At 45.1% G+C, this 10,511-nt stretch overlaps 1 protein-coding gene across 1 annotated transcript in view; it reads left to right on the top strand.

Annotated features, from left to right (window-relative positions):
• SDF2L1 (stromal cell derived factor 2 like 1) overlaps positions 1-10,511 on the top strand; it is a 15,489-nt gene that overhangs the window by 2,640 nt on the left and 2,338 nt on the right. The window contains exon 2 of the mRNA XM_027847500.1: positions 10,227-10,461. Coding sequence (XP_027703301.1) covers positions 10,227-10,461 — 235 coding nt within the window. The remainder of the gene's footprint in view (positions 1-10,226; positions 10,462-10,511) is intronic.

The raw sequence follows: 10,511 nt of genomic DNA on the forward strand, positions 1-10,511 counted from the left end.
TCCCAAGCCCTCTTATCTCCTATTTATACTGTGTATTGGCTGCTTTGCGGGTATTTCCAAAATCCCCCCTCCTACAAGGAGCCTTCCCAAGCCTTCTTACCTCCTATTTATACTGTGTATTGGCTGCTTTGTGGATATTTCTTTGCATGTTGTCTCCTCCATTGGATGGTAAGCTCCTGGAGGGCAGGGACTGTCTTTTGCTTTCTTTTGTATCCCCAGCACTTAGCAGGGTGCCTGGCACATAATGGGCACTTAGTAAGTGAATGAATGAACTTCTCTAACAGGGCTTCTGGGCTCACCACATGACCAGTTGCCCCCAGCAGTTCTAGAGCTGCACACTGAACCAGGGGCACCTATTTCTTTTTTTTTTTTTTTTTTGGTGAGGCAATCAGGGTTCAGTGACTTGCCAGGGTCACACAGCTAGTAAGTGTCAAGTGTCTGAGGTTAGATTTGAACTCAGGTCCTCCTGACTCCAAGGCCAGAGCTCTATCCACTGCGCCACCTAGCTGCTCCCAGGGCACCTATTTCTTGATGCTCCCAAATACTTTCCCTGAAAAGGCAACTATTGCTATCCCCCCAAAAGCAGGAGGTGGGGAGTCCCTCTTCCCAAGGCACCCCTGGATCTGTCTTCCCTTCTCCAACCCAAAGTCCCTAATATCCAGGGACACACTGAGAACATCAACTAAGTGGCCCCAGGCTCAGGCCACGATTCAGCAGCATCTGCCCAACTGAATGATCTGGCCAATTCAGGTGTCCCCAGCATAGTCTGCCCTCCCCTCCCACGACAGGACCCACCTTCGGAGGATTCAGCCCAGAGGTGGAACCTAGGGAAACCCACCCAGGGGAGAGAGACCAGAATCCCCAGACTAAGATGGGCAGAGAGCTCCCTCCTCAAGTTTCTGCTTGCAAAAGTCCAATCTTTTTCTTCAGCAGTAAGGTGCCCCTGCCACGATCCTGAGACCTGTTCTTTGTCCTTCCTTCTAGAAGAGGACCACGACCTTAGGAAGGTGATGCCATGACATGCAAGTGGATTGGATTTAAGTGTGCAAAGTCACCAGACTCACTTTCTCCTCCGGAGCCATCTGGGGCCAGTGGCCAGATACAGATCAAGACAACTGGAGATGGCCCTGGATGCGGTGGAGGACCTTGGCCTTTTCAAGCTAAGGTCTTTAACAGGTCTCATTTTTTTTTTCAATTTTTAAAATTAATTTATTTTGCTTTATCAATAACCACTTCCATATGCTTTTGAGTTTAAAATTTTTCTCCCCCTTCCTCCCCACCACCCTCCCCAAGACGGCGCACAATCTGATATAGGCTGTACATTTACATTCATATTAAACATATTTTCACATTAGTGATGTTGTAAGTAGAAATTAAAACCAACAGGAGGAACCATCAGAAAGAGGAAACAAAACTCAACAGCAGAGAAAAAAAAATAACAATTCGGCTTCCATAGTTCTTTCTTTGGGTGTGGATAACATTTTCCATCACAAGGCCTCTGGAGATGTCTTAGATCCTTATATTGCCAGAAAGGGTTAAGTTTATCAATATTAGTCATCACACAACGTGGTTGTTATTGTGTACAACGTTCTCTTGGTTCTGCTCACTTCACTCAGCATCAGACCATACAAGTCTTTCCAGGTTTCTCTGAAGTCAGCCTGTTCATCATTTAACAGGTCTCAATTTGACTGAGGCAGCATCCATTCAGCAATTAGGGCTTAAAAATCCTGAGGCCAGATCAAAAGTGGATCACCAGGCTGGAGCAAGCCGTCAGGAGAGTTGTGAAGTCAGACCCTATCTAGTGGGGCTGCTTAAGCCAGAGGTGCAGCTGAGCTTGTCTCTTGGGTTCCATTGCTAAAGGGGAATGTCTGGGCAAGCCAGGGTGGCCTAACACACAGGTCTTCCTCCCCTCCATGTTGTTGCTTAGAAAATTGTATTGGGAAGGTAGGGTCAAGATGGCAGAGAGGGAGGAAGCATCTTTGTGTAGCTCAGCCAATGCACCTACTCCACAACAACCTAGAAAAGGCACTGGACTTAATTTTGATCTGAAAAGTCAGAAAAAAGTCACAATGAGCCTAGGGCAGCTTAAGAAGATAGACTGAGACAGGGTCGTTCCAACAACAGAAGCAGAAAGGGAACGGAAAGAGACCACGAGAATGGGAATCCGCAGAGCAGAAAGATCCTGGAGGACCCCTGTCCTGGCACTGGGTACAAGAACAGGTGCCATCTGTTGCCCATCCCCCAGTTCGTGGTCAGAGATCCACAGTGGAGAGGAACAGTTATGAGAGAGCATGGAGCCTAGCTGAGGACTGAGCCAGGAATGAATTCTGGAAATGTAGCTGTATGGCTCTGAACCCAGGAGCAGTGCTGAGACTCAGTTCTGGCCTTTATTAACTCAGCTCATAAGTCAGCAGGGGAATAACCCAGTCAGGAGCCCCAAAGCAAAGGTGAGCTGGCAGTTCAGCTGCTCTGAAACTCCAGGACCTCCTCATGGAGTAACCAATGAGCTTCCACCGAAACTCAACCATAGACCCAAAGCTGTGTCAGGAACTCAAAAAAGCTCAGACCATGAGGCGGTGAACAGACCTCTCCCCCAGATCGCACGACTAACACACTGACCTGCCAACACTTGCTTGTTAAGACCTGTTGGCAGACTTGACCACTGATCAGTTATGACTTGCATTTTGTGTTTATTTGTAAAATAATGTAATCACCACAACTTTAACTGTTACACAACAGATGAAACGTGTATGAATGGTTTTTCAAATTTTTCTCCTTTTCTCTTCTTTCCTTATGCTTTCACTGACCCCTTATTTTTATTCAAAGCCCCCCCAATACCCCCCCGGGCCTCCCCCCCCCCCCCCCCGAATCATTCCAGCAACCACCAGGTATCACCCACTTTGGGAACCTCTGGATTAGACAGAGGTTTTGGGAAGAATGGAATTTGGGGAAGAAGGATACACTGGGAGAGAGAAAATGGAGAGGAAGAGTGGGGAAAATGATCTCATAAATGGGGTGAGCAAGAAAGCATGTTTATACAACGGAAGGAGCGAGGAGGGGTAAGTGAGCAACCCTTGAACCTCACTCTCATCTGAACTGGCTCGAGGGAGGAAGAATACACACACATATTTGGGTACGGAAATTCACCTTGCCCAATAGGGAAGTAACAGGAAAAGAGGCTGAGAAAGAAGATAGGAGAGTGGGGGGATAAAAGGGATGGCAGATTAAGGGGGGCAGTGATCAATAGCAAAACGACTCTGACTGAAAGAGAAGAGAGCTTAAAAAAAAGAGGATACATATAAATGTAAATATAAAAGAATAGGACAGACAGTTAGCAGTCATACCTGCGATGTGAATGGGATGAACTCGACCATAAAACTGAAGATGACAACAGAGTAGATGAGAAACCAGAATCCAACAATATGTTGTTTATAAGAAGCACACTTGAAACCAAAAGACATACACAGAATCTATTATGTTTCAGCTGAAATAAAAAAGGCAGGGGTAACAATCATGCTCTCAGAGCAAGAGCGAAAACAGACCTAATTGAAAGAGATAATCAGGGAAATTGCATTTTGCCATATTGAATATATATGTACCAAATGGCATATTATCCACATTCTTGAAGGAAAAGTTAAATGTTACATCAGGCCACTCCCCCTATCCCCACCCTCATCCTTTCCACTGTGCCCTGTGGAATGCCTCCTTCACAGATAACAAACTTGCTTTCATCTTAAATCTTTTGATTTCACATTGCTTCCATCTTCTGACTCTCACCATGACCTGGCCTCCTTCCTCCCTTTCCAGCCTTGGTTGCACTTTCACTCGAGGAACTGGAATCCTCCTCGCTTCTCCTTGCCACTTCCAGGCTCTCTGCCACCATCACTAAGTGACTTCCCCTCTTTTGAGGTTCATGCAACCCATGTCAATGAAAACTCCAGGAGTTAAGCCATTGCGTAATTGACCCCAGTTTTATTTAGCAATACACAAGGCAGTGGGTGGTGGGAGTGATTCAAGGCTGAGGCAAAATCAGGAATGGGACACAGGGAGAAGAGAATCCAGAAAAGAGGGCAGCAGAGGTGAACTTCTTGGTCCAGGGCTAAAGATAGGAAGGAAAGGCAATGTAGCCAGTAGAGGGGTGAGAGCCTATGAGAGAACTGAAGGGTGAAGGCATGGAGGTCTCAGTGAGAACAAAAACAAAACAAAAACAAAACAGGGTTTGGAGTTAATTGCAAGCAGAGGGAGAGATGGAATGACATCAGATGATAATCAGATAAAGGAACGTCACAGTTCATGAACATGGAAGTAGTGCATTGTGGGTACATATATTCATACATACAGACAGAGTAGTTTGATGAGGACACAAGATTTGGTCTGTTTGATTAGCTCATAAAAAAACAACTATCAGAAATGTTGGATAATATGTGGTAAAATTGGAACACTAATGCATTGTTGGTGGAGTGGTTAACTGATCCAACCATTCTGGAGAGCAATTTGGAACTGTGCCCAAAGGACTATAAAACATAAAAAAAAGGACTATAAAACATACCCTTTGATCCAGTTATACCACTTCTAGGTCTATATCCCAAAGAGATCATAAAAATAGGAAAAGGACCCAAATGTAGAAAAATCTTTATAGCAGCTCTTTTTGTGGTGACCAAGAACTGGAAATTGAGAAGATGCCCAATTGGGCAATGGCTGAATAAGTTGTGGTATATGAATGTAATGGAATACTGTTGTGCTATAAGAAATGATGAGCAGGCAGACTTCAGAAAAACCTGGAAAGACTTGTATGAACTGATGCTGAGTGAAGTGAGCAGAACCAGGAGAACGTCGTACACAGTAACAGCCACATTGTACATGATTAAGTGTGATTGACTTAGCTCTTCTCAGCAATACAATGATCTAAAACAATTCCAAAAGACTCATGATGGGAAATGCTATCCACATCCAGAAAAAGAACTATGGAGTCTAAATGCAGATTGAAGTATACTATTTTCTCTTTCTTTGTTTTTTCTTTCTCGTGACTTTTCCCTTTTTTTCTGATTCTCCTTTCACAACATGACTAATGTGGAAATATGTTTAATACAATTGTACATGTATAACCTATATCAGATTGCATCCCTCTTGGGGAGGGGGGAGAGGAGGTAGGGGAAAATTCTGGAACTCAAAATCTTATAAAAGTGAATGTAGAAAACTGGAAATAAATTAATTGATTAAAAAAAGAAACAATTATCAGCTAGTTATAAAATGCTGCTTTTACCTTATGGGATTCCAATGTACGTATTGATACTCCCTCAAACACTCCAATTTCCCAGTTCCTCAACTTGATCATTTCCCATGATCTACACTCAACTTTACATCTCTATGTCATTTTATTCCCCATTTTCATTAGCCATCTCCCGTGCCTGGAATGTATTCCTTCTTCTCACCTTACCCATTCATAACATCTGAGAAATTCTCAAGTCCTATGATTGAGATACCACAGAATTCTGTGACTAAGGACCTATGGAACCCAGTGACTAATTGACCATCAGAGACATTTCAACTTAGTTCAACAAACAGGTGGTCTCCTCTGCAGCTTCATAGACTTCTCTTCCTCCAGTCCATCAGTCAATAAACATTTATTAAACATCTACTATGTGCCAGGCACTATACTAAGTGCTGGGGAAATGTTGTCATCCTTCGTTTTCGAAGAGGAACAAAATGACATCAGTATGCCAGAGTCAAGTTCTCATGTGTCCCACTGTGGCTGATCAGACCAATGATGAACTTCGAATGTTCTACCACAGGTCGGACACCTGAACATTTGGGCTGGATTCTCTAAATTTGCGCATCTTCTGTTTCTTTTGAGCTATTGCAATTCTGCTTTTCTCATAGAGCACAGAACCTTCTCTGATGTGGGCACACCATGCTGGGTGGTCCTGTGCCAGTGCCTCTCATACCACACAATCAATTCCAAAGTTCTTTAGAGGGACCTTGAGAGTGTCCTTGTATCGCTTCTTTTGACCACCATGTGAATGCTTGCCCTGTGTGAATTCTCCGTAAAATAGTCTTTTTGGCAAGCCTACCATTTTACCTTCCAACAATGTGACCAGCCCATCGGAGTTGTGCTCTCTGAAGCAGAGATTGAATGCTTGACAGTTTAGTTTGAGAAGGGACCTCAGCGTCTGGTATCTCATCCTGCCAGGTGATCTTCAGAATCCTCCTAAGACAATTCAAATGGAAGAGATTCAGTTTCCTGGCATAGCGCTGGTAGACTGGCCAGGTTTCACAGGCACACAATAATGAGGCTCTGTAGACCTTCAGTTTAGTAGTCAGTCTAAAACCTCTTCTCTCCCACACTTTCCTTCGGAGCCTCCGAAACACTGAGCCAGCTCTGGCAATGTGAGCATCAACCTCATTATCAATGTGTACATCCCTAGAAAGTACACTGCCAAGGTAAGTGAACTCATCCACAGCATTCCAAACTTCTCCATTTGCTGTAACCAATGGTTCTACATACAGATGGTGTGGTGCGGGCTGATGGAGCACCTGTGTTTTCTTGGTGTTGATTGTTAGACCAAAATTAACACAAGCAGCAGAGAATCGGTCCATACTTTGTTGCATCTCAGCCTCAGAGGCTGCATTGAGTGCACAATCATCTGCAAACAGAAAACCATGCACCAACACTCCCTCCACTTTGGTCTTGGCTTGTAGCCTTTTGAAGCTGAAGAATTCACCATCAGTGCGGTAGCTCACCTTGATGTCATGTTCATCATCATTGAAAGCATTTGACAACATGGCTGAAAACATCCTGCTAAAAAGCATGGGAGCAAGCACACAGCCTTGTTTCACTCCACTGGTGACTGGGAAAGCATGAGAGCATTGTCCATTGTCCCGAATCCAGACAACAAAAAAGAGTCAAAAGACAGTACTTGCCCTCAAGGAACTTAGTCTTCAAGGCATGGCTTAAGCATCATTTTCTACCAGGCTTTCCAGCTGATAGCACCTTCCCTCTCAAACCACATACACACATATGTGTATACATATCACATATATATATACATATGTATATATGTGTGTGTATACATACATACATACATATAGCCAGACAAACAGATAGATAGATAGATAGATAGATAAATGGATAGATTCATTTACCAATGAAAGTTATGTGTACTCATATGGATCTGTCTAGAGTGGCTCACAGGAAGGTGTGAATAGATATCTCTAGAATCTCCAACCTTCTCCAAGGGTGACTTTGGATTCCTCATAGGAAGGAAAGGGGGAGGTTGGTGCCATGAGGCTGGCCACTCTGCTCTCCTCAGACAGAATCTGTCTAGCCACCCTGCCCCCCTTCACAGCTAAATATTGTTAGAGGAAAGAATGTTTTTACGTTCAAGTTGCACCTCTAATAACTATCTCTTTAATAGGAAAGTAGTATCCCAAGCCATATATCCAAGGAGACTCCCACCAAATGTCAGTTACATGAAGACTACACATGGTGATTAACAAATAAACCCATTTGTCTGTGAGCAATAATTCATTTGGACCCCTACTGTATTCCAATCAGCATTAATCAGTTTGATACTTTACATAAATCATATAGGGATAGTTAGGTTCTTATAATGGACCTCAAACTTTAATGAATATTCACCACTTATTCACCAGGTTATGAGGCTCAGTCACACAACCTCAAGAATGCTGACAAAGATATTGCTGTCCCAGTTTGCCCAAATTCCATGTCCAAACCCAGCATGGGTGGGATGCCTTGACACTTTGAAGAGTCCCTCAACTTATTTTTATATCTCCAGACCATTCTATTTTGTCCAGCATGAGCAGGTGACCACCTTATCATCACTTAGTCAGTGGAGATGCCCCATGGTTCACCCAACCTGTTACCATCCTTGTTATGTCATCTTTGGCCCTCAAGAGAAAGATCTATCAACCAATGAGATTCTGTATTATACCATACCTCTTGCATATTTGGGTATCAAACCCTATAAAAACAAGGTCCTGGAAGAGGGGAGCATCTCAGATCTGGAAGAAGACCTGAAGCACATTTCATTAAAGGGGACCATGGACCCTTTTTAAAAAAGTGCCATTGGCTCAGAGCTCTGACTCAGTGGTTTTTCTTGAAGATTGGACAATTATAATCCCCACATATCTAAGCAGTGACAAGTATCATAGAAGTTATAGAGGAGACTGTGCCAAACAATACAGAGAATGAATGAGGTGTCCTATTGGAAACAAGGGTTCTCAGCTCCACTGAAAGAGTCCCAGAAATTCTCCCAAGTAGCTAGTGTGGTAAGCTGGGGATAGGGACATCATTGTCGTCAGCTTCTTCCCAGAGTCTTCCTCTCGCTTTAGGGGTCTCTCCCAGAGACTCTTGAACTCTTTTCTCTCAAAGCTGGAAGCCAGAAGACCAAAGATCTCTCTTGTCACCCTCTTGAAGGCATGGAATATCAAGTAATCAATATCCATCCATGATAAGAGTCTTATGCAAATCTGCTCAAGACCCTGGTTACAGTAGAAATATTAAGAAGTAATATTTCTCTAGAACAAAATCATTTCCATGCTTTCCACCGAGAGAAATGGATAGAACAAAGGCAAAGACCTTTCTTAGGGAAAGGGAATAGTGGTAATTACCCACCTTAACTCTTCCCTAAATAAGATCATTGACTCTCCACTCACTTGAAGTAATTGGTGCTGTGAGGAGCCTAAGAACTGTGTTTTCTTTTGCATTCAAAGATATTGATCACAGGAAGGAATACTTTTAGAAGAGTGGTCTAAGAAGGAACTGGGTGATAACTATTCTTGAATGTTAACCCAAAACTATATTTCAACATATTCTGACCTTTTCCTTGTTCAAGATTCCCATGAATGTTGCTTCAAGTCATCTCAGGACAGAGAAGTCCTATCAGAGGGGAAAGGGGACTGACTAAGCTAGTTGGACAGCTCTCTCCAAACTAGAAATGACTTTGATATAAATTAATGATATATTACATAAACAATGAAAATTAAAATGTTTCTGGCAGATGAGCCTAAATGGCAAAGTGCACTATTAGTATTCATTTTTTTTTCCTTTGATACCACCAGCCTTCCCCAGGGGTTGCCTCAAGACCTTTTCGTAGGCCTCAGGAACCCTAACTTTGGTCATGTCAAATCTGCCCTTTGTGTAAATTCTCCTTCCCCCACCAGAGCTCTGCTCCCAGACTCCCCCAGTTTGTAGGCTGGGAACTCCTGTGCTCTCACTCAGCATCCTCCCCACCAGCTCAATCTCCTGTACACTCAGTTACAGAAACTGATGGTCAGCCAGTCAGTTGACCTGTGGTTCCTTGGTCACTGGCTTCCTAATGGCAGCTTCCTGTCTGGGAAATTTCATTTATCCCAGAAACCTCCTAGGAAACCCTACAGCTGACCTAGTGATCAGGTGACCGCCTAGGTGTTCCTCTGAACAAGACATTCCATCTCCCAATACTCCCCACGCCGCGTCTTTTGCTGGCTGAATTCCATGCCTGGACATCTCTCCAGCCTCACCTCCAACTCTGGACTTCCCTAGCTTTCTTCAAGTCCCAGCTAACCCCTGCTTCTAGAGGCAGCCCTTCCCCATTCGCCCCAATGCTAGGGCCTTCCCTCCGCTGGTCACCTCCAGTTTATCCTGCCTATGTCTTGTTTCTCCATAGTTTGTACGGTCTCCCATTGGATTGTGAGCTCCTTGGGAGCAGGGACTGGTTTTCCCCTGCCTTTAGAGAGTTCTTGGGGGGGCTGGGCGGTTCACCACGAGCAGTGGGGTGCAGCCTGGAGCCCCTTCTCAGAATCATGCTTTACAACGTGATAATAAACTACAGAGCATGACAAAGGGCACCAATTACACTGATATGCAATTTTCAAAACATATTTAAAAAACAACAGGTGTATGGGGCCCAAGTGAAGAACCCCCATTTTAGAGGATCGCCTAGGGGTACAGAGAGCTGAAGGGACTTGCCCAGGGTCACAAAACAAATTAAGGGCCAGAAGCTGGATTTGAACTCCCAGCCTTTGGCGCCAACCTTTATGGCACACCCAACTGACCATATTAAGAACATCTGGATGGAATGATCACGTGGCCTCGAGAGCTAGGGACAAGAAGCCCCAGAAACCTCAGGGAGCCTGTGCCCCGCCCTCTCCGCTGCCCCCCACTACCACCACCATCTTCGCATTAATTGGCCTCTTCACGCCCTCCTTCACGCCTATTGGCTGAGTGCCCGAGCTCGTGGCCCAATCGCAGCCTCCGTCGTGTCTTCAGCCCCGGCTCCACAGACCCCAGCCGGGCGCCGCTGCCCTTGACGACGAGGGCGGGGCTTCTCCGGGAAGCCACCAATGGGGAGGCGGGCGTCGAGCGGCGCGGAGCGATCATTGGCCGCGGGGGCCGGCGCTGTCGGCGGGGGATTGGAGGTGACTCTCAGGCGGAAGCGGCCCCGGGCCTGGCCGGAGTGGGTCGGGGGGATGTGGAGGCCGGGGCCGCGGACGCTCCTGCTGCCGCTGCT

Source organism: Vombatus ursinus, unplaced genomic scaffold (assembly GCF_900497805.2).
Source record: "Vombatus ursinus unplaced genomic scaffold, bare-nosed wombat genome assembly UNPS02015411.1, whole genome shotgun sequence".
NCBI lineage: Eukaryota > Metazoa > Chordata > Mammalia > Diprotodontia > Vombatidae > Vombatus > Vombatus ursinus.